Genomic DNA, 25614 nt, shown 5'->3' on the forward strand with positions numbered 1-25614 from the left:
GAGTAGGCTGAAACATTGCTGGGAATAAAGTTTTGGGGTCGTCACCCTGTCACCAAAAGCTGAAAGTGCTGCCTCGTCATTTGTTAAGTGTGTATATATATATATATATATATATATATATATATATACACACACACACAGTTGCAAGAAAAAGTATGTGAACCCTTTGGAATTATATGGATTTCTTCACAAATCGGTCATAAAATGTGATCTGATCTTCATCATTCACAGTGCAGGTGGAAAAAGTATGTGAACCCCTAGACTAATGATATCTCCAAGAGCTAATTGGAGTGAGGTGTCAGCCAACTGGAGTCCAATCAATGAGATGAGATTGGAGGTGTTGGTTATAGATGCCCTGCCCTATAAAAAAAAAACACACACCAGTTTTGGGTTTGCTTTTCACAAAAAGCATTGCCTGATGTGAATGATGCCTCGCACAAAAGAGCTCTCAGATTAAGAATTGTTGACTTGCATAAAGCTGGAAAGGGTTATAAAAGTATCTCCAAAAGCCTTGCTGTTCATCAGTCCACGGTAAGACAAATTGTCTATAAATGGAGAAAGTTCACCACTGCTGCTACTCTCCCTAGGAGTGGCCGTCCTGTAAAGATGACTGCAAGAGCACAGCGCAGACTGCTCCATGAGGTGAAGAAGAATCCTAGAGTGTCAGCTAAAGACTTACAAAAGTCTCTGGCATATGCTAACATCCCTGTTAGCGAATCTACGATACGTAAAACACTAAACAAGAATGGATTTCATGGGAGGATACCACAGAGGAAGCCACTGCTGTCCAAAAAAAACATTGCTGCACGTTTACAGTTTGCACAAGAGCACCTGGATGTTCCACAGCAGTACTGGCAAAATATTCTGTGGACAGATGAAACCAAAGTTGAGTTGTTTGGAAGAAACACACAACACTATGTGTGGAGAAAAAGAGGCACAGCACACCAACATCAAAACCTCATCCTAATTGTGAAGTATGGTGGTGGGGGCTTCATGGTTTGAGGCTGCTTTGCTGCGTCAGGGCCTGGACGGATTGCTATCATCGAAAGAAAAATGAATTCCCAAGTTTATCAAGACATTTTGCAGGAGAACTTAAGGCCATCTGTCCACCAGCTGAAGTTCAACAGAAGATGGGTGTTGCAACAGGACAACAACCCAAAGCATAGAAATAAATCAACAACAGAATGGCTTAAACAGAAGAAAATACGCCTTCTGGAGTGGCCCAGTCAGAGTCCTGACCTCAACCCGATTGAGATGCTTTGGCATGACATCAAGAAAGCGATTCACACCAGACATCCCAAGAATATTGCTGAACTGAAACAGTTCTATAAAAAGGAATGGTCAAGAATTACTCCTGACCGTTGTGCACATCTGCAACTACAGGAAACGTTTGGTTGAAGTTATTGCTGCCAAAGGAGGTTCAACCAGTTATTAAATCCAAGGGTTCACATACTTTTTCCACCTGCACTGTGAATGTTTACATGGTGTGTTATTAGTTTAAGCAGACTGTGATTGTCTATTGTTGTGACTTAGATGAAGATCAGATCACATTTTATGACCAATTTGTGCGGAAATGCATATCATTCCAATGGGTTCACATACTTTTTCTTGCAACTGTGTATTTACAGTACAGACCAAAAGTTTGGACACACCTTCTCATTCAAAGAGTTTTCTTTATTTTCATGACTATGAAGGCATCAAAACTATGAATTAACACATGTTGAATTATATACATAACAAACAATTGTGAAACAACTGAAAATATGTCATATGTAGTAATAGGAAAATGGACAAGCACTCATACACTTGGCAACCAGATTGACATATGCAGAAAATATTTATTAAATCCCCATAAAATACAAGTAATAAAATTTATAAGAACAATGTAGCAATAATATACAACATTACAGTCACATATATTGTGGTAGATATGATCGATACTATATTCAATAAAAATATATTCGATAGAAATATTCGATAAATTGAATGGTAGAAAATTCAATGTTGAAATATTCGATAGAATATTCGATACCACTCAATAGTGTTGATAAATTCAATAATATATATCACACCAAAAAACTTCAAGTATATGCTGTTATTTGGGAAAGAGGGGGTATTATCTTCTAGCACACCTTCTCCCAATTTAGGAAACTGAATGTCACTGAAAATGTTGTAGGTGTATTCACTGGGAGCGCAATATGTTCATAAAGTGTCCACAGGAATCCTGATAATGGGAAAAGTCTCTTATAGCATATCCTTTTAAGGTCGATATGAGCTTTGAATTGAAGAAAACTTTAAATCAATATTTGGCTTACCGTCTAGCGTCTGCTGTCTCCCTATTGCTTCAATGGAGCTTTAAATATTTGCCGGCTTATTCAGTCGCTCCATACAGCAAGCTGGTTTAAATTTCGCGGGAGTTCCAAAGATCGCGGGAGTTGCCACTCTGTTCCGCAATTTCCTTTGGTGCAGCTTTCGACGATAAGAATAGTTAATCCTTTACTGTAGAAATTTTCTTCTGTATGGCCATACAGTATTATCGGAGGCTTGGTGAAACAAGTGATGTACCTGCATTGAAAAGCCTCCGATAATACTGTATGGCCATACAGAAGAAAATTTCTACAGTAAAGGATTAATTATTCTTATCATCGAAAGCTGCACCAAAGGAAATTGCGGAACAGAGTGGCAACTCCCGCGATCTTTGGAACTCCCGCGAAATTTAAACCAGCTTGCTGTATGGAGCGACTGAATAAGCCGGCAAATATTTAAAGCTCCATTGAAGCAATATGGAGACAGCAGACGCTAGACGGTAAGCCAAATATTGATTTAAAGTTTTCTTCAATTCAAAGCTCATATCGACCTTAAAAGGATATGCTATAAGAGACTTTTCACATTATCAGGATTCCTGTGGACACTTTATGAACATATTGCGCTCCCAGTGAATACACCTACAACATTTTCAGTGACATTCAGTTTCCTAAATTGGGATAGAGTGCTAGAAGATAATACCCCCTCTTTCCCAAATAACAGCATATACTTGAAGTTTTTTGGTGTGATATATATTATTGAATTTATCGACACTATTGAGTGGTATCGAATATTCTATCGAATATTTCAACATTGAATTTTCTACCATTCAATTTATCGAATATTTCTATTGAATATATTTTTATTGAATATAGTATCAATCATATCTACCACAATATATGTGACTGTAATGTTGTATATTATTGCTACATTGTTCTTATAAATTTTATTACTTGTATTTTATGGGGATTTAATAAATATTTTCTGCATATGTCAATCTGGTTGCCAAGTGTATGAGTGCTCGCCCATTTTCCTATTACTACATTTGCCTTTTAAGAGAGGGTGGGGTGATTCCCTCTATATGAGCTTGCAGCACCATACCTTAACTACTTGCTAGTGAGCCACCACAACCTACCACTATTGAAAATATGTCATATTCTAGGTTCTTCAAAGTAGCCACCTTTTGCTTTGATTACTGCTTTGCACACTCTTGGCATTCTCTTGATGAGCTTCAAGAGGTAGTCCCCTGAAATGGTCTTCCAACAGTCTTGAAGGAGTTCCCAGAGATGCTTAGCACTTGTTGGCCCTTTTGCCTTCACTCTGCGGTCCAGCTCACCCCAAACCATCTCGATTGGGTTCAGGTCCGGTGACTGTGGAGGCCAGGTCATCTGGCGCAGCACCCCATCACTCTCCTTCATGGTCAAATAGCCCTTACTTTCAACGTTTTCCCAATTTTTAGACTGACTGACCTTCATTTCTTAAAGTAATGATGGCTACTCGTTTTTCTTTACTTAGCTGCTTTTTTTCTTGCCATACTACGAATTCTAACAGTCTATTCAGTAGGACTATCAGCTGTGTATCCACCTGACCTCTCCTCAACGCAACTGATGGTCCCAACCCCATTTATAAGGCAAGAAATCCCACTTATTAAACCTGACAGGGCACACCTGTGAAGTGAAAACCATTTCAGAGGACTACCTCTTGAAGCTCATCAAGAGAATGCCAAGAGTGTGCAAAGCAGTAATCAAAGCAAAAGGTGGCTACTTTGAAGAACCTAGAATATGACATATTTTCAGTTGTTTCACACTTGTTTGTTATGTATATAATTCCACATGTGTTAATTCATAGTTTTGATGCCTTCAGTGTGAATCTACAATTTTCATAGTCATGAAAATAAAGAAAACTCTTTGAATGAGAAGGTGTGTCCAAACTTTTGGCCTGTACTGTGTATGTATGTGTATATATATATATAATCAATTAATGAAAAAGACCGGCACTTGCTGTTGATAATTCTTTCTTTGTATTTATTCAGTCACATGTACAAGCAATAAGTACGCGTGCGTTTCGGTGCTGCCGCACCTTCCTCAGACTTATCAGATAAGTCTGAGGAAGGTGCGGCAGCACCGAAACGCACGCGTACTTATTGCCTGTACATGTGACTGAATAAATACAAAGAAAGAATTATCAACAGCGAGTGCCGGTCTTTTTCATTGATTCTACATTGGGACGCCATCCCATAGACTCGTGCACCGTGACCATATACAGCAGTGCCGACCTGTGATTATTATAATATATATATATATATATATATATATATATATAAGACAAAGAAGTAGGACTGCACTCCAAAATAGGGATAAAATCAGCAGTAATTTATTCACCCATATTATGGCAAGTCTTGCGACGTTTCGGCTCACAAGAGCCTTCCTCAAGCTTGAGGAAGGCTCTTGTGAGCCGAAACGTCGCAAGACTTGGCATAATATGCTTGAATAAATTACTGCTGATTTTATCACTATTTTGAAGTGCAGTCCTACTTCTTCGTTTTCTATACTATTGGGGATTGCCGCTACCCTGTGTTGGACCGTGCACCCACATTCTGGTTGGTGCTCCCACTGGACTTCTTCTCCTCTATATATATATATATATATATATATATATATATATATATATATTACATATACACACACAGTGGATATAAAAAGTCTACACACCCCTGTTAAAATGTCAGGTTTCTGTGCTGTAAAAAGATGAGACAAAGATAAATCATTTCAGAACTTTTCCCACCTTTAATGTGACCTATAAACTGTAACACTCAATTGAAAAACACAGTGAAATCTTTTAGGTGGAGGGAAGAAAACAAAAAAAACTAAAATAATGTGGTTGCAGAAATGTGCACACCCTCTTATAACTGGGGATGTAGCTGTGTTCAGAATTAAGCATTCACATTCAAAATCATGTTAAATAGGAGTCAGCATACACCTGCCATCATTTAAAGTGCCTTTGATAAAACCCAAATGAAGTTCAGCTGCTCTAGTTGGTCTTTCCTGAAATTTTCTTAGTCGCTTACCACAGCAAAAGCCATGGTCCATAGAGAGCTTCCAAAACATCAGAGGGATCTCATTGTTAAAAGGTATCAGTCAGGAGAAGGGTACAAAATAATTTCCAAGGCATTAGATATACCATGGAACACAGTGAAGACAGTCATCATCAAGTGGAGAAAATATGGCACAACAGTGACATTACCAAGAACTGGACGTCCCTCTAAAATTGATAAAAAGACGAGAAGAAAACTGGTCTGGAAGGCTACCAAGATGCAACCTTAAAGGAGCTGCAGGAATATCTAGCAAGTACTGGCTGTGTGGTACATGTGACAACAATCGCCCGTATTCTATAGTGGAAAGACGAAAGCTTTTTCTTATGAAGAAAAACATCCAAGCCAGGCTACATTTTGCAAAAACATATCTGAAGTCTCCCAAAAGCATGTGGGAAAAGGTGTTATGGTCTGATGACACCAAGGTGGAATTTTTTGGCCATAATTCCAAAAGATATGTTTGGAGCAAAAACAACACTGCACATCACCAAAAGAACACCATACCCACAGTGAAGCATGGTGGTGGCAGCATCATGCTTTGTGGCTGTTTTATTTCAGCTGGAACTGGGGCCTTAGTTAAGCTAGAGGGAATTATAACAGTTCCAAATACCAGTCAATATTGGCACAAAACCTTCCGGCTTCTGCTAGAAAGATGAACATGAAGAGGAACTTCATCTTTCAGCATGACAACAACCCAAAGCATACATCCAAATCAACAAAGGAATGGCTCCACCAGAAGAAGATTAAAGTTTTGGAATGGCCCAGCCAGAGCCCAGACCTGAATCTGATTGAAAATCTGTGGGGTGATCTGAAGAGGGCTGTGCACAGGAGATGCCCTCGCAATCTGACAGATTTGGAGTGTTTTTGCAAAGAAGAGTGGGCAAATCTTGCCAAGTCTAAATGTGCCATGTTGATAGACTCATACCCAAAAGGTGCCATGCTTCAACAAAGTATTAGTTTAAGGGTATGCACACTTATGCAACCATATTATTTTATTTTTAGATTTTTTCTTCCCTCATAAAAGATTTCAGTTTGTTTTTCAATTGAGTTGTACAGTTTATAGGTCACAATAAAGGTGGAAAAAGTTCTGAACTGATTTATCTTTGTCTCATTTTTATTTACATCACAGAAACCTAATATATATATATATATATATATATATATATATAATATGTGATGAAAATTCAGGGCAGCACACCTAGTAAAAAATGCTGGGTGCCAGCGGTGTCGACACAAGGTCCAAAAGTGTCAATAGACAAAGAAATAAGCACACCGCAGCACATCAGTCTGGTGAAAAAGTGGTGGGATCCTTTATTCACCCAGGTAGCGACGTTTCGGTCCGCTTACTGGGACCATTTTCAAGCTTGAAAATGGTCCCAGTAAGCGGACCGAAACGTCGCTACCTGGGTGAATAAAGGATCCCACCACTTTTTCACCAGACGGATGTGCTGCGGTGTGCTTATTTCTTTATATATATATATATATATATATATATATATATATTATTGTAAGGGATCGTCTCTTTTCAGGGGGTCACACTCACAGATATCTCGCCAGACAACGGATTTTCATGTCCAAACTGTGCATTTATTTTGGCACTTTTCTCATACTGGATCTTCCAGTTATACATCACTGGGTGGGGTGGGGTTTCTGCACCGCCAACACTTAAAACACAAATAAACTCCTGCCCGTCTAGGCACTACCTAAACAAAATACGTCCCTACCTCACTCGTAGAGCACAGTTCACACATAGACATCATATGCGGCTTTCCTCAGCCAACATCAATCCAGCAGCCTCCAGGCTTTGGCAATTCCAGGGGGATTTTGGGGAATTGTGGTCCAGTAGTCCTCCCGACTCTGACCCAGTGACCCTTTTTCCGCAGGCGTCACTGCGTACCCCAAACTTCAGGCCTTACCCTAGCCTTGTGGCCCCTCAGCCTTGCTAGCTGAGACCACACACCCAGAGCCTCAGCAGGACTCTGCTTCACTGACATACTGGGAGGTGCTTTATGTCAGCCTGAGTACAGCAGGTCTCACCTGCGATCACCTCTGGACCAAGGCAACACCCATCCTGGAAGAGTGTGTATTGGCAGATCTTACTTCCAGTCCTATCTGCCAATCCAACTAAAATCCAGCCCAGAATATACCAAAAACAATCTTGTCCCAGCAACCTACATGCTGCTGAGACTACTGCATCCCGGATTTTAGCTATCCCACCCAGCTGAGGTATCCGAGTGGGACATACACACCTTCCCGCACTGTCCACCTTATCACAATATATACAGGGAGTGCAGAATTATTAGGCAAGTTGTATTTTTGAGGATTAATTTTATTATTGAACAACAACCATGTTCTCAATGAACCCAAAAAACTCATTAATATCAAAGCTGAATATTTTTGGAAGTAGTTTTTAGTTTGTTTTTAGTTTTAGCTATTTTAGGGGGATATCTGTGTGTGCAGGTGACTATTACTGTGCATAATTATTAGGCAACTTAACAAAAAACAAATATATACCCATTTCAATTATTAATTTTTACCAGTGAAACCAATATAACATCTCAACATTCACAAATATACATTTCTGACATTCAAAAACAAAACAAAAACAAATCAGTGACCAATATAGCCACCTTTCTTTGCAAGGACACTCAAAAGCCTGCCATCCATGGATTCTGTCAGTGTTTTGATCTGTTCACCATCAACATTGCGTGCAGCAGCAACCACAGCCTCCCAGACACTGTTCAGAGAGGTGTACTGTTTTCCCTCCTTGTAAATCTCACATTTGATGATGGACCACAGGTTCTCAATGGGGTTCAGATCAGGTGAACAAGGAGGCCGTGTCATTAGATTTTCTTCTTTTATACCCTTTCTTTCCAGCCACGCTGTGGAGTACTTGGACGCGTGTGATGGAGCATTGTCCTGCATGAAAATCATGTTTTTCTTGAAGGATGCAGACTTCTTCCTGTACCACTGCTTGAAGAAGGTGTCTTCCAGAAACTGGCAGTAGGACTGGGAGTTGAGCTTGACTCCATCCTCAACCCGAAAAGGCCCCACAAGCTCATCTTTGATGATACCAGCCCAAACCAGTACTCCACCTCCACCTTGCTGGCGTCTGAGTCGGACTGGAGCTCTCTGCCCTTTACCAATCCAGCCACGGGCCCATCCATCTGGCCCATCAAGACTCACTCTCATTTCATCAGTCCATAAAACCTTAGAAAAATCAGTCTTGAGATATTTCTTGGCCCAGTCTTGACGTTTCAGCTTGTGTGTCTCTTGTTCAGTGGTGGTCGTCTTTCAGCCTTTCTTACCTTGGCCATGTCTCTGAGTATTGCACACCTTGTGCTTTTGGGCACTCCAGTGATGTTGCAGCTCTGAAATATGGCCAAACTGGTGGCAAGTGGCATCTTGGCAGCTGCACGCTTGACTTTTCTCAGTTCATGGGCAGTTATTTTGCGCCTTGGTTTTTCCACACGCTTCTTGCGACCCTGTTGACTATTTTGAATGAAACGCTTGATTGTTCGATGATCACGCTTCAGAAGCTTTGCAATTTTAAGAGTGCTGCATCCCTCTGCAAGATATCTCACTATTTTTGACTTTTCTGAGCCTGTCAAGTCCTTCTTTTGACCCATTTTGCCAAAGGAAAGGAAGTTGCCTAATAATTATGCACACCTGATATAGGGTGTTGATGTCATTAGACCACACCCCTTCTCATTACAGAGATGCACATCACCTAATATGCTTAATTGGTAGTAGGCTTTCGAGCCTATACAGCTTGGAGTAAGACAACATGCATAAAGAGGATGATGTGGTCAAAATACTCATTTGCCTAATAATTCTGTACAGGGTGTATACTGTTTTATATATAAATTTTGTAACAGTGTGGGGAATTAGCTTCGGCAAAGAGACACTCTCAGTCCAGGTTTCTTCGACCAAACAAACGCTAGTAGTTTATTTCCAGCCAACATAAAGTCTATCAAACATAAATGTAGCTCTCTTTAGCTTGTAACAAACGGTTAACAGAAATATGCTTTACTGCCGCACAAAGTCTTTTTGGTAGTAAGGCACAGTTCACACCTTTCGAAGACTTTGTTCTCACCACGCTAGAGGTATATGGTTTCTCCTGGTTCACAGTCCTCTGAGTCAGTAGCACACCATCTGCATGCACTGCTCCAACCAACAACCCCCCCGAGCAGCTTCTAGGGGAGCTTTTATTTGCCTGCACCTGTGGGTGGAGCAGTATCCAGGTTAACCTCTTAGTACCCGGTATGGAACATATCTCTCTTGCCAAATTAACCCCCTCACTTTATCACTATATATATATATATATATATATATATATATATATATATATACACACACTCACCTAAAGAATTATTAGGAACACCTGTTCTATTTCTCATTAATGCAATTATCTAGTCAACCAATGGCAGTTGCTTCAATGCATTTAGGGGTGTGGTCCTGGTCAAGACAATCTCCTGAACTCCAAACTGAATGTCAGAATGGGAAAGAAAGGTGATTTAAGCAATTTTGAGCGTGGCATGGTTGGTGTCAGACGGGCCGGTCTGAGTATTTCACAATCTGCTCAGTTACTGGGATTTTCATGCACAACCATTTCTAGGGTTTACAAAGAATGGTGTGAAAAGGGAAAAACATTCAGTATGCGGCAGTCCTGTGGGCAAAAATGCCTTGTGGATGCTAGAGGTCAGAGGAGAATGGGCCGACTGATTCAAGCTGATAGAAGAGCAACGTTGACTGAAATAACAACTCGTTACAACCGAGGTATGCAGCAAAGCATTTGTGAAGCCACAACACGCACAACCTTGAGGCGGATGGGCTACAACAGCAGAAGACCCCACCGGGTACCACTCATCTCCACTACAAATAGGAAAAAGAGGCTAAAATTTGCACGAGCTCACCAAAATTGGACTGTTGAAGACTGGAAAAATGTTGCCTGGTCTGATGAGTCTCGATTTCTGTTGAGACATTCAAATGGTAGAGTCCGAATTTGGCGTAAACAGAATGAGAACATGTATCCATCCTCTGATGGCTACTTCCAGCAGGATAATGCACCGTGTCACCAACCTTTTTTAAAATCAGTTTTTATTTTCTGATTTTATTGTAGTTTCTTTATTCTGTTTCCTGAACATTATTATAGGGGCTGCCATCTTCTCTGAGCTGTTCTTAACAGCATTTACAAAGCATAAAAAAAAATTGCTTTATGACAACCACCATAGACTGGGCTATAGACACAATGGACATTAGGGGACCCTATTAACTTACATGGGAGAGTGTTCTAGACATGCTCTGTGACCTGTGCAGAGGTCATTGTACAAGGAAAAAATAGATAACATTTGACAATCACCTATTGGGCATGGTGGATCCTGTCTTATCTATACACAGAGGTGATATTACAGGAGGATTATAATGAGTTAACTGCAGTATAGTGATGTGTACAAATCAAGAAACGCCATTTATTAGTCAGTGCAAAAACTGCAGGATTTATGGTTTTAGTTGAAATATAAAAAGTGACATGGAAAATTAAAAATATCATGAAAAATTAAAAAAATATGTTAAACATAAAAAAGTGTTTTAACACCTTAAGGACACGCCCTGTGTCCTTAAGGGGTTAAAACACTTTTTTATGTTTAACATATTTTTTTAATAATTACAGGTACGCCCTGATGTCCCGTTACTTAAGGACACAGGGCGTACCCGTACATCCTGTGTAGTTCCGATCACTGCCACACGTAACAACCTGCTCTATAAAAATAGCACATGATCTAATCTGTCAGATGAATGTTGGAAATAATAAAATAAAAAAACGGTGTCAAAACAGGTATTTTTTGGGCAAATTTTTCATTTTAATCCATTTTTTCCCGTAACAAAGCAAGGGTTAACAGCCAAACAAAACTCAATATTTATTGCCCTGATTCTTCAGTTTACAGAAACACCCCATATGGTCGTAAACTGCTGTATGGCCACACGGCAGGGCGCAGAAGGAAAGGAATGCCATATGGATTTTGAAAGGCAGTTTTTGCTGGACTTGTTTTTTGACACCATGTCCCATTTGAAGCCCCCCTGATGCACCCCTAGAGTAGAAACTCCAAAAAGTGACCCCATTTAAGAAACTACACCCCTCAAGGTATTCAAAACTGATTTTACAAACTTTGTTAACCCTTTAAGTGTTCCACAAATGGCAAATGGAGATTAAATTTCAGAATTTCTATTTTTTGTTACTTTGCTTCACAAAAAGTGTAATATAGAGCAACCAAAAATCATATGTACCCTAAAATAGTACCAAAAAAACTGCCACCTTATCCCGTAGTTTCCGAAATGGGGTCACTTTTTTGCAGTTTCTACTCTAGGGGTGCATCAGGGGGCCTCAAATGGGACCTGGTGTAAATAAACCAGTCCAGCGAAATCTGCCTTCCAAAAACCACACGGCGCTCCTTTCCCTCTACGCCCTGACATGGGGCCGTACAGTGGTGTACGACCACATATCAGGTGTTTCTGTAAACTGCAGAGTCAGGGCAATAAACATAGAGTTTTGTTTGGCTGTTAACCCTTGCTTTGTTAGTGGAAAAAATGGATTAAAATGGAAAATTTGGCAAAAAATTAAAATTCTGACATTTCATCTCCATTTGCCATCAACTCTTGGGGAACACCTAAAGGGTTAATGATGTTTATAAAATCAGTTTTGAATACCTTGAGGGGTGTAGTTTCTATAATAGGGTCACTTTTGGGTGGTTTCTATTATGTAAGACTCACAAAGTGACTTCAGACCTGAACTGGTCCCAAAAAATAAAATGGCATTCCCAAAATGATCCAAACATGAAGTAGACATATGGGAAATGTAAACTAATATCTATTTTTGGATGTATTACTATGTATTCTAGAAGTAGAGAAATTGAAACTTGGAAATTTGCTAAATTTTCCAAAAGTTTGGTAAATTTTAATATTTTTTTTATAAATAAAAATGATTTTTTTTTTACTCCATTTTACCAGTGTTATGAAGTACAATATGTGACGAAAAAAAACTATCTCAGAATGGCCTGGATAAGTACAAGCGTTTTAGAGCTATCACCACATAAAATGACACTGGTCAGATTTGAAAAAAAAATGGCCTGGTCCTTAAGGTGAAATAAGGCTGTGTCCTTAAGGGGTTAAAGAGCAGGTCATTTTCTCATGACACATTCCCTTAAATACTGAGGGAGCACAATGTGAGCATTACTATTGTGAAGGGGGCACAGAGAGAGCATTACTACTTTGAAGGGGGCACAATGAGGGCATAACTACTGCGAGGGGAACAATGTGGGCATAACTACTGTGAGGGGCATAATGTTTTAAAGTATGGGGGAGTGCCATAGAAAAGACCCACCCTGGGTGCCAAACACCTTATGTTTGCTTTCCACTAAAATTCCTAAGTCCTTTTCCATTGTGTTATGCCTCATTCACACGTCAGGTGTGGCTATAAACACAGAACAGGTGCAGATCTTTCCATTATACCTTATATCTGTGGAGGTTCTAATCCTGGTTTTGGCTCACTGATGGAATTCACCGACCAAAACTCTGACGTGTGAATGAGGCTTTACCCAGCGTTTTACTGTTTAGTATGTACAGGTGACTTGCATTATTCTTTCCCATGTGCATAACCTTACATTTGTCCATGTTAAACCTCATCTGCTACTTCTCTGTGACTGTAACAAGGGGAAGTCCTCTACATCTAGAGGAAAGAAGGTTTCTTGCTCAACATAGAAAGGGATTCTTTACTGTAAGAGCAGTCTCTGCTACAGAAGGTTGTGATGGAGATCTCTAAAAGAGTTCAAGATGGGCTTGAATGTATTTCTGGAGTGTAATAATATTACAGGGTATACTAGAATCCTGGAGAAGAGTCTTTCATCCAGGTAGTTATTCTGATTGGTAGGAATTTCAACTTTGAAGGATTACAGGCAGAACTGGGTGGACGTATGTATTTTTTTTGCCTTACAAACTACTGTAAGTTACTTAGTTAAAATTTTTGGAATTCAGGTTAAGTGAAAAAAGAGCAATATTTTTATTGGTTGCTCTCCAGTCCTTTATACTGTGCACTCTTCTACCGTTTTTATTCAAGCTCTATCATCATATTCCTTTTTCTTGCCTTCTTTTTAAAGGAGAGGCCGTCGGCGCAAAGATGATAAAAGTCCAAGACTACCAAAGAGGAGGTGAGTAGGTCATTGCAGCAAAGGGGTCTCTGACTTCCAGGTAGTGCTACATCAAGTAACAATGCTCTGACTGTGGGAAAATGTGTATATGTGGGTAAGTAACTGGCTCAATGATAGAAAACAGAGGGTGGTTATTAATGGTACACACTCTGATTGGGTCACAGTCACTAGTGGAGTACCACAGGGGTCAGTATTGGGACCTATTCTCATCAATATTGTCTTCACTATATATATATATATATATATATATATATATATATATATACATACATACATACAGTACAGACCAAAAGTTTGGACACACCTTCTCATTCAAAGAGTTTTCTTTATTTTCATGACTATGAAAATTGTAGATTCACACTGAAGGCATCAAAACTATGAATTAACACATGTGGAATTATATACATAACAAACAAGTGTGAAACAACTGAAAATATGTCATATTCTAGGTTCTTCAAAGTAGCCATCTTTTGCTTTGATTACTGCTTTGCACACTCTTGGCATTCTCTTGATGAGCTTCAAGAGCTAGTCCCCTGAAATGGTTTTCACTTCACAGGTGTGCCCTGTCAGGTTTAATAAGTGGGATTTGCCTTATAAATAGGGTTGGGACCATCAGTTGCGTTGAGGAGAAGTCAGGTGGATACACAGCTGATAGTCCTACTGAATAGACTGTTAGAATTTGTATTATGAAAACGAGTGGCCATCATTACTTTAAGAAATGAAGGTCAGTCAGTCAGCCCAAAAATTTGGGAAAACTTTGAAAGTAAGGGCTATTTGACCATGAAGGAGAGTGATGGGGTGCTGCGCCAGATGACCTGGCCTCCACAGTCACCGGACCTGAACCCAATCGAGATGGTTTGGGGTGAGTTGGACCGCAGAGTGAAGGCAAAAGGGCCAACAAGTGCTAAGCATCTCTGGGAACTCCTTCAAGACTGTTGGAAGACCATTTCAGGGGACTACCTCTTGAAGCTCATCAAGAGAATGCCAAGAGTGTGCAACGCAGTAATCAAAGCAAAAGGTGGCTACTTTGAAGAACTTAGAATATGGCATATTTTCAGTTGTTTCACACTTGTTTGTTATGTATATAATTCCACATGTGTTAATTCATAGTTTTGATGCCTTCATAATCATGAAAATAAAGAAAACTCTTTGAATGAGAAGGTGTGTCCAAACTTTTGGTCTGTACTGTACATACATACATACATACATACATACAGTGGGGAAAAACCTACAAAGAATGGAGAGGTCTTTAATTTTTATCGTAGGTACACTTCAACTGTGAGAGACAGAATCTAAAAAAGAAATCCAGAAAATCACATTTTTAAATAATTAATTTGCATGTTATTGCATTAAATAAGTATTTGATACAATAGAAAAACAGAATAATATTTGGTCCAGAAACCTTTGTTTGCAATTACAGAGGTCAGACGTTTCCTGTAGTTTGCACACACTGCAGCAGGGATTTTAGCCCACTGCTCTATACGGATCTTCTCCTCCTTCAACTGTGAGAGACTGAATCTAAAAAAAAAATAATAATCCTGAAAATCACATTGTATGATTTTTAAATAATTAGCATTTTATTGCATGAAATAAGTATTTGATCACCTACCAACCACCAAGATTTCTGGCTCTCACAGACCTGTTAGTTTTTCTTTAAGAAGCCCTCCTACTCGTTACCTGTATAAAAGACACTTGTCCACACAGTGAATAACATTCCAACCTTTCCACCATGGCCAAGACCAAAGAGCTGTCTAAGGACACCGGGGACAAACTTGTGGACATGCACAAGGCTGGGATGGACTATAGGACAATAGGCATGCAGCTTGGTGAGAAGGCAACAACTGTTGACGCAGTTATTAGAAACACAAGATGACTGTCAATCTTCCTCGGTTTGGGGCTCCATGCAAGATCTTGCATCGTGGGGTAAGGATGATTCTGAGAAAGGTCAGGAATAAGCCCAGGACACGGGAGGACATGGTCAATGACCTGAAGAGAGCTGAGACCACAGTCTCAAAGATTACCCTTAGTAACACATTACGCCGTCATGGATTAAAATCCTGCAGGGCCCCCTGCTCACGCCAGCACATGTCCAGGCCCATTTAAAGTTTGCCAATGACCATCTGGATGATCCAGAGGAGGCATGGGAGAAGGTCATGTGGTCAAATGAGACCAAAATAGAACTTTTTGGTATCAACTCCATTCGCTGTGTTTGGAGGAAGAAGGATTAGTACAACCCCAAGAACACCGTCCCAACCGTGAAGCATGGGGGTGGAAACATCATAGTTTGGGTGTGCTTTTCTGCAAAGGGAACAGGACGACTGCACCGTATTGAAGGGAGGATGGATGGGGCCATGTACAGTCGTGGCCAAAAGTTTTGAGAATTACATAAATATTGGAAATTGGAAAAGTTGCTGCTTAAGTTTTTATAATAGCAATCTGCATATACTCCAGAATGTTATGAAGAGTGATCAGATGAATTGCATAGTCCTTCTTTGCCATGAAAATTAACTTAATCCCAAAAAAAACTTTCCACTGCATTTCATTGCTGTCATTAAAGGTCCTGCTGAGATCATTTCAGTAATCATCTTGTTAACTCAGGTGAGAATGTTGACAAGCACAAGGCTGGAGATCATTATGTCAGGCTGATTGGGTTAAAATGGCAGACTTGACATGTTAAAAGGAGGGTGATGCTTGAAATCATTGTTCTTCCATTGTTAACCATGGTGATCTGCAAAGAAACGCGTGCAGCCATCATTGTGTTGCATAAAATTGGCTTCACAGGCAAGGATATTGTGGCTACTAAGATTGCACCTCAATCAACAATTTATAGGATCATCAAGAACTTCAAGGAAAGAAGTTCAATTCTTGTTAAGAAGGCTTCAGGGCGTCCAAGAAAGTCCAGCAAGCGCCAGGATCGTCTCCTAAAGAGGATTCAGCTGCGGGATCGGAGTGCCACCAGTGCAGAGCTTGCTCAGGAATGGCAGCAGGCAGGTGTGAGCGCATCTGCACGCACAGTGAGGCGAAGACTTTTGGAAGATGGCCTGGTGTCAAGAAGGCCAGCAAAGAAGCCACTTCTCTCCAAAAAAAACATCAGGGACAGATTGATCTTCTGCAGAAAGTATGGTGAATGGACTGCTGAGGACTGGGGCAAAGTCATATTCTCCGATGAAGCCTCTTTCCGATTGTTTGGGGCATCTGTAAAAAGGCTTGTCCGAGAAGAAAAGGTGAGCGCTACCATCAGTCCTGTGTCATGCCAACAGTAAAGCATCCTGAGACCATTCATGTGTGGGGTTGCTTCTCATCCAAGGGAGTGGGCTCACTCACAATTTTGCCCAAAAACACAGCCACTAATAAAGAATGGTACCAAAACACCCTCCAACAGCAACTTCTTCCAACAATCCAACAACAGTTTGGTGAAGAACAATGCATTTTCCAGCACGATGGAGCACCGTGCCATAAGGCAAAAGTGATAACTAAGTGGCTCGGGGACCAAAACGTTGACATTTTGGGTCCATGGCCTGGAAACTCGCCAGATCTTAATCCCATTGAGAACTTGTGGTCAATCCTCAAAAGGCGGGTGGACAAACAAAAACCCACTAGCTCTGACAAACTCCAAGAAGTGATTATGAAAGAATGGGTTGCTATCAGTCAGGAATTGGCCCAGAAGTTGATTGAGAGCATGCCCATTCGAATTGCAGAGGTCCTGAAAAAGAAGGGCCAACACTGCAAATACTGACTATGTAATTGTCGATAAAAGCCTTTGAAACGTATGAAGTGCGTGTAATTATATTTCACTACATCACAGAAACAACTGAAACAAAGATCTAAAAGCAGTTTAGCAGCAAACTTTGTGAAAACTAATATTTTTGTCATTCTCAAAACTTTTGGCCACGACTGTATAGCAAGATTTTGGCCAACAACCTCCTTACCTCAGTAAGAGCATTGAAGATGGGTTGTGGCTCGGTCTTCCAGCATGAAAATGACCCGAAACACATAGCCAGGGCAACTGAGGAGTGGCTCCGTAAGAAACATTTCACTGCCTTGGAGTGGCCTAGCTAGCCTCCAGATCTGAACCCAATCGGAAGTCTTTGGAGGGAGATGAAACTCAATGTAGCCCAGCAACACCCCCCAAACCTAAAAGATCCGTATGGAGGAGTGGGCTAAAATCCCTACTGCAGTGTGTGCAAACTTGGTCAAGAACTATGGGAAACGTCTGACCTCTGTAATTGCAAACAAAGGTTTCTGTACCAAATATTAAGTTCTGTTTTTCTATTGTATCAAATACTTTTTTCATGCAATAAAATGCTAATTTATTCTTTAAAAATTATACAATGTGATTTTCTGGATTTTTTAGATTTTGTCTCTTACAGTTGAAGTGTACCTACAATAAAAATTACAGACCTCTCAATTTTTTGTAGGTGGGAAAACTTGCAAAATCGCCAGTGTATCGAATACTTATTTGCCCCACTGTATTTGTGTGTGTGTGTGTGTGTATGTATGTATGTATGTGTGTGTGTGTGTGTATATATATATATATATATATATATAACACTTATACTGTATATACAGTATTAATGATCCTGTAGAGGGGTTGAATATCATTTTTGCTGAGGACAAAGGACAAAATTACTTTGTTGAGGACAAAGTCATTAACACAGAAGAGGACAGTAGACTGCTATACTGCTATAGATTGGAGGCTTGGGCAGAGAACTGGCAAATTGGGTTTACCATTCATAAATGTAAGTTTAAGCAGATGGGAAGGGCACATTGGCTAAGGTGCCTCAAATGACTGGGGTCCTAGGTTCGAATCTAACCAAGGACAACATCTGCATGGAGTTTGTAAGTTCTCCCCGTGTTTGCTTCGGTTTATTCTGGGTATTCAGGTTTCCTCACACACTCCAAAGACCTACTGATAGTGAGATTAGTGAGAGAACTTAGATTGCGAGCTCTATTGGTGGCAGCAAGTCCCCAATATCTGTAAGGCGCTGCAAAATTTGTCAGCTCTACATAAATGATTAACATAAATAAAATAAAAATACATATCACCAGTACATAGTAAATGGTAAAACACTAACACTGACATGGAAAAGGAACTATGGATTTTAGTAAACAGCAAACTAAGCTGTAGAAACCAGAATCAGGCAGCTGCTGCCAAGGCCAATAAGATAATGGGTTGCATCAAAAGGGGCATAGATGCCCGTGATGAGAACATAGTCCTACCACTTTACAAATCGCTAGTCAGACCACACATGGAGTACTGTGTACAGTTCTGGGCTCCTGTGAACAAGGCAGACATAGCAGAGCTGGAGAGGGTTCAGAGGAGGGCAACTAAAGTAATAACTGGAATGGGTGAACTATAGTAACTAAAAAGATTATCTAAATTAGGGTTATTAACTTTAGAAAAAAGACGACTGAGGGGAGATCTAATAACTATGTATAAATATATCAGGGGTCAGTACAGAGATCTCGCCCATCCTCTATTTATCCCCAGGACTGTGACTGTGACGAGGGGACATCCCCTGTGTCTAGAGGAAGGAAGGTTTGTACACAGAAGAGGATTCTTTACTGTAAGAGCAGTGAGACTATGGAACTCTCTGCCTGAGGAGGTGGTGATGGCCAGTTCACTAAGAGTTCAAGAGGGGCCTGGATGTATTTCTAGAGTGTAACAATATTACAGGTTATAGTTATTAGGTTTCTGGAGAAGAATCATTGATCCAGAGAGTTATTTCGATTGCATGATTGGAGTTGGGAAGGAATTTTTCCCCTTAAAAATTAGCAAAATTAGATTCTACGTTTTAGGGTTTATTGCCTTCCTCTGGATCAGTTCTACAGGATGAGAAGCTGAACTAGATGGATGGATGTCCTTTCTCATCCTTACAAACTATGGGCGTCATTTATCAAACTGGTGTAAAGTAGAACTGGCTTAGTTGCCCACATCAACCAATCAGATTCCTCCTTTGATTTACCAAAGGAACTGTGCAAAATGAAAGGTGGAATCTGATTGGTTGCTATGGGCAACTAAGCCAGTTCTACTTTACACCAGTTTGATAAGTAAACCCCTATGTTATTATGTAACACTTCGGGAGTATATGTCGCCTTCAAAGATATATATCACTTAGATGTTTTTTCTTTATTTCAAATTAATTTCATATATATAAATATTTACTAACTTTTAATTCTTTTCCTTTTTTTTTCCTTAGGAAGAAGCCACCTCTGCAGTATGTACGTTGTGAGATGGAGGGATGCGGCACAGTATTGGCGCACCCTAGATACTTGCAAGTAAGTACAGACTTCTAGGGAGCAGGACTTGCGATATGCTGAGTACAGAAGAAAATGGAACATGTGTGATACTTCTTTGTGGTTTAGTAAGTATTTATGTTGTTTTTCAGCACCACATTAAATATCAGCACCTTTTAAAGAAGAAATATGTATGTCCACAGCCCTCATGTGGGAGACTTTTCCGCCTTCAGAAGCAACTGATGCGACATGCAAAGCATCATACAGGTAAATCTAAGTTCACTTTTTAAATAGGGTTAATTCCAATAATCTGAGTTATGTCTGTGATACTGCTTCTGTTATTAGACCAGCGGGATTATATCTGTGAATACTGTGCTCGAGCATTCAAGAGCTCCCACAACCTGGCTGTACATAGAATGATCCACACAGGAGAAAAACCCTTACAGTGAGTGTCTGAACCCTCTAATTGTACCTCACCATTGATTTCTGACTGTGTCTGTTCATTGTCCTCTCACCTGTCCCCATCTGTAGATGTGAGTTCTGCGGCTTTACCTGCAGACAAAAAGCCTCCTTGAATTGGCACATGAAGAAACATGATGCTGACTCTTTCTACCAGTTCTCCTGTGGAATCTGTGGGAAGAAGTTTGAGAAGAAGGACAGTGTTGTGGCCCACAAAGCCAAAAGCCATCCTGAGATCCTTATAGCAGAAGCCCTGGCGGCCAACTCTGGCTCTCTCATCACCACCAATAATGAACTGCTGGTGACAGAGTCCTCTGCTACCACAGCCCCAAGTGTGCAAGACGAACTTGCACCCCCAGAAACCTTTCACTCTACTCATGGCTCCAAGGTTTTAGTTGCTTGCTCTGCCCCGCCAGCAGGTGGACTGGGTGCTACAACAGAGGTTCTTATTGAGGATTCGGACTCTGCAGGACCCTAGAGCAGTAGAATACTCTACGTTCACAGCACCTAGACTGTTTCCTTGCCTTCTTTCCCTACCCCCCAGCTGGCTGGCTGCCTCATCCTTTTAACGCTTTCTGCCTCTCTTTGTAATATTTGCATACACTAATGTTGGGCCCAAAGTTTTGCCTCTAGTGATTTCACCCTATTTCTTTTTATCTTACAAGTTGTCTGGTTTTGTTGTTAGCGGTTGTCTGTTTTGGCATCTTTACATCCTTTCATTGCTAGTTTCTGCCACTGTATTACTTTTTTTTAATTATTTTTACCCCATCCTGTCCTCTTACCTTCCTTTATCAGGTGCTGTGCTGTGCACTCTCACTGTATATATTATGTTTAAACAATAAAAAGGAGCTGTTCTGTCTCAAAATGGAGCCCTTTTCCCCCAAGCAAAGCTGCTAGTGTTACTTAGAGCGCTGCTTGCGGTCTCTTTGTACTCTGTGACCTATTGTCCATACTTTTATTTACTTGTTAATTTTTGTCCCTTATACGAGTACATTTTTGCACTTTAGAGTGATTCAAAGAGGGTAGTTTGCCTAAGATGGTTCTTTTTTGGTTCTATCCAATTCACTATCCTATCTGCTTGCTTGCACTTATCCATAAATACCCTTTACGTGTCAGTTGTTTGCCTAGTAAGGTCACTTTATAATTTCAGAAGCATTGGACCCTTATAAAGAGAGAAAACTGTACATTGCACAATATTCATTCAGTCCATCTTCAGTGTAATCAAGTTCCCTTGCTGCGATAGTTAATGGTCTCATTTCACAGTTTATCACCTTGCACCATTTTTCCAGCACTTTGAAATTTTCATCAACCTCTTCATCCAACACACCTTGCACTTAAACCCACTCTTCCTGTTCATTTTTTAAATCTGAAGAAAAAATATTTTTGATTTACTCGTTTGAGTATTTTACTCGTTTGAATTTGAAGGTGTGTGTCCGCTTTCATTGTTGTCAGATATTTGTGTCTCGAATGGATGTGAGTTACGAGTTAAAATTCAGGCATGTGGAAATTAGCAGAAAAATGAAGTTCATGTACATATAAAAAAAATAAAAAGTGAACGTCAGTTTGCCCATATAGGTAAACCCTGGGCACTGTGAGAGCCAAAAAATTGTTGTAAAATTTTGAAGTTGTTTTCTTTTAAGAAAAGTGACCCCTGTTTCAGACTACTTGAAGATATAAGCTGGCTGCTGGAGCTTTCTACTCTTGGATGCCATACTATTTTGTATTCTGTATGCGTTGAATACAATAAAAAAAAATACTTTGCACCATAGTTTGGTGAAGTATGTGAGCTTTAGGAAACAAATGATCGGTCTCAAAGTTTTGCGTTTTCACTTGCTAGGTGCAAAGTTTTTTATTTTATTTTTTTACTTGTCATTCATTCTGCTGTGCTATCTTAAAAACCCAGGCAAAGGTTTGTGCATGTTTTTTTTTTCCTTTTAATAAAGCACCTACAAATATAAATGATGGTGTCCTTTGTCCAATAACCCCAATATCTTACTATGTACGCCACTGTGTTAGAAAAGCACCCCTTTTCTAATTAAGGACTAGCAGTTTATTACTGCTGGCCTGGTATCCAAAATCCACCCAGCAATAAGGTTGCACATGATTGAGGGCTTGTTCCAATGGGACTACCCATTTAAAGTGAATCTCTGACTCTCTAATCATCTTGTTTTAAAGGGATTGCCCACTAATTTCCAGACCTCTCAGACTGAGATCAGAGGGGTGCTGGAGAATGAGCCAATGGATGGCCAGTCTTACTTTTTATTACAGCAGCTTTCCGCAGCTGCTATATACTGTGGAAATAGCAGCTGTGGTGGCAAACAGTGCAAGATGTTTAACCCCTTGACGTACTATTGCTTCATGGCCGCCAGTGCCTCGGAGACCCATTACAAAGGATGAGCGATTCGACTTCGGATGAAACATCCGAAGTCGATTCGCATAAAACTTTGTTTTAGTACTGTACGGAGCGCTCCGTACAGTATTAGAATGTATTGGCTCAGATGAGCTGAAGTTATTACTTCTAAAGAGTGGTACCTTGGAACCGAACCCGAGAAAAGGTTTTTTACAGTAGAAATCAATTTATAAAGTTATTACGCAAAGTCTCGATAAACTTCGCGAAGTAATAACTTCGGCTCATCTGAGCCAATACATTTTAATACTGCATATTGAAACGAAGTGATGTACTAGTAGGTCATGGCATATTCCGGGCACTGTGGCTAATCACATAGTGACCGGATAAGGTGGCTGCTCTGATTGGCACGTATCCATTTTAACTGTGGGACCAGAGTGATTGTGTGGGCTGCAGAGAAATAGATTTTTTCAAAATCTTTTTCTCTGAAGATTACATAAATGTGATGGTGGCCCAAACAAATTTATATGCCCAGCCATTTATTACCCAGAACCCCACTTTCTCATATGCTAGACCCCTTGGTTGGACTGTAAATGCAGCAGCAATTATGACATTTTGGCCCCTTGCTGCATATGTTAAAAAAAATTAATAAAAGACAGTATTGGAGTTCTGACTTTTTGTACTAGACTCCAATTTACAGTATGTCAATGAACAGCAAAATATTTGAATCAGTTTATAAATTTCTCCACTACAAAGATAATGCACAGTGCCCTCCCCCCCATAAAAAATGACCCACAATATGACCTTCTGTTCAAAATTAGACCCGTCCTGGATCACTTTGTCTAAATTTGCAGAGGTGTTCACCGCAGAAAAAGAAATTTGTATCGACGAGTACATTTTATGTTTACTCTGTTTTTGTTAAGTGTTTATGAAATATAGCAAATAAAAGCCATCAAATAGTTGAACCAGCATCCTATGAGGTCACGCTGGACCCATATAGATATGGCACGGCCTAGGAGTTAGTGGGAAGATAGTGTGGGACTCATTTCACCCACTGCTGGATAAGGGCTACCACCTCTATGTCATTAACTATTATACCAGTATCCCCCTAATTATATCCCTAACTGCCAGAGGTACTGTGGCTTGCGGCTCAGTACACAAAAAAAGAGGCCTCCCTAGGGCAAATACTCAGAAAAGGCGACGGTAAGACTCTCCATGAGAACATGTTGGTGGTTAAAGAGGACCTTTCACCGCTCCTGACATGTCTGTTTTAATACCTTCATGCATTTCCCATGTAATAACCATTCTAAAGCATCTATTCTTATGTCCGTATGTTGTGCCATTCCTTTATTATTTTTACTAGGTTATGAATTAATTGCTATTAGCTTTCAGTAAGGGTACAGAGGGGAGGTAACAAGTTGGGTGCGTGTACCTGCACAGACTCACTCTATCCAATCAGTGCTGCCATTTACAGACTGTGCAGGTACACACCCTCAACTTGTTACCTCCCCTCTGTACCCTTACTGCAGACTGCTAGTAATTTTCAGGGGTTTCCACTGTAGGGGTACCTCATGTCTTCATATGCGGCATGGCTCCAAAATTCTTATGTTGCTCCTTCCCTTTTGTGCCCTGCCTTGTGCCCATACAGCAGTTTACGACCACATGTGGGGTGTTTCTGTAAACTACAGAATCAGGGTAATAAACATTAAGCTTTGTTTGGCTGTTACACCTTGATGTGTTCCAGGAAATAAAAAAATTTTAATGGAAAAACTGCTTAAAAAAAAGTGACATTTTTCCTCCATTTCTCAAAGAGTTAACAAAGTTTGTAAAATCAGTTTTAAATAACTTGAGGAGTATATTTTCTAAAATGGGGTGGTTTCTACTATGTAAGCCCCACAATGTGACTTCATAACTGAACTGGTCCTTAAAAAAGTGGGTTTTGGAAATTTTCTTAAAAATGTAAAAATTTGCTTCTAAAATTCTTCTAACATCTTAAAAAATAAATTGACGTTTACAAAATGATGCAAACAAAGTACTCATATGGGAAGTGTAAAGTAATAACTATTTTATGAGTTATCACTATCTACCTTAACCCCTTTAGGATATTTCACCTTAACCCGTTAAGGACTCAGCCCTATTTCACCTTAACCCCTTCACAACCACATACCCCGTGCAGCTACCACGTGTATAGACGTCATGGCAGCCCTTTAATCCAAGCGCTGCAAAGCGCTTGGATTAAAGCTTCTGCCCCTGCCCTGGTGCTGTCACGGACAGCATACAGTTCAGTAATGCCGGCAAGGGACCAATCAGAGTGGCCCCTTGCCGGCAATCGATCCGATTGGTTAGTCTGTGCAGACAAACCAATCGGTTTCAGGTTTCGGTCTGCAGATCAGAGCCTGAAATCAGATAGTGTCCTCGTGCCCTCCCCCCCCCGATCTGTGCCCCCCGATCTGTGCGCCAAGGCCCCCCTGTCCCCACCTGCCCCTTATGAAGTTTCCCCCCCCCCGCTCCCATCCACATTCCTGCAGCCTGCCCAGTGCCCTGATGCGGTCCGCCTCCTGCCCCCATTTGCGCTGCCCCTCAATGCTGGCCGTACCCCCCCACGCCCCCCTTTTCAAGGCTGCCCCTATGCCGTGCGGTCCCCCTGCTGTGTGTGATGGCGGCGGCTCCATTCCTGAGCCGCCGCCATCAGCAGAGAGTGTCAGCTCTATGCTGACACTCTGCTGTAACCCCATAGATGCAGCGGCATCCATGGGGTTAATAGAGGAAGGGGGCTCCCTCTTTACACCATCGGGGCTTCAGGATCCAAGAGGGACTTGATAAAAAATGTGAAAATAATAAAAGTAAAAATAAATAAATAAAAATGTAAAATGAAAAAAATAAATTGCCTTTTCCTATAAAAAATGAAAAAAAAAAAAAAACACATATTAGGTATCACCGCGTCCGTAACGACCGTCTCTATAAATATATCACAT

At 40.4% G+C, this 25614-nt stretch overlaps 1 protein-coding gene and 1 non-coding gene across 3 annotated transcripts in view; both read left to right on the forward strand.

The window, feature by feature from the left end:
• ZFP91 (ZFP91 zinc finger protein, atypical E3 ubiquitin ligase) overlaps positions 1-22251 on the forward strand; it is a 273314-nt gene extending 251063 nt beyond the window's left edge. For both annotated transcript variants that reach the window (XM_040438017.1, XM_040438016.1), the window contains 5 exons: positions 13546-13596; positions 19797-19875; positions 19986-20100; positions 20179-20278; positions 20365-22251. In XM_040438017.1, the coding sequence (XP_040293951.1) occupies positions 13546-13596; positions 19797-19875; positions 19986-20100; positions 20179-20278; positions 20365-20770 (751 nt within the window). In that variant the 3' untranslated portion in view covers positions 20771-22251. The remainder of the gene's footprint in view (positions 1-13545; positions 13597-19796; positions 19876-19985; positions 20101-20178; positions 20279-20364) is intronic.
• Positions 22252-25289: 3038 nt separating this feature from the next.
• On the forward strand, positions 25290-25375 carry LOC121006176. Its single transcript, XR_005780043.1, has one exon. It is a non-coding gene; the product is annotated as a small nucleolar RNA SNORD71 (small nucleolar RNA).
• The last annotated feature ends 239 nt before the right edge of the window (positions 25376-25614 follow it).

This window comes from Bufo bufo, chromosome 6 (assembly GCF_905171765.1).
Source record: "Bufo bufo chromosome 6, aBufBuf1.1, whole genome shotgun sequence".
NCBI lineage: Eukaryota > Metazoa > Chordata > Amphibia > Anura > Bufonidae > Bufo > Bufo bufo.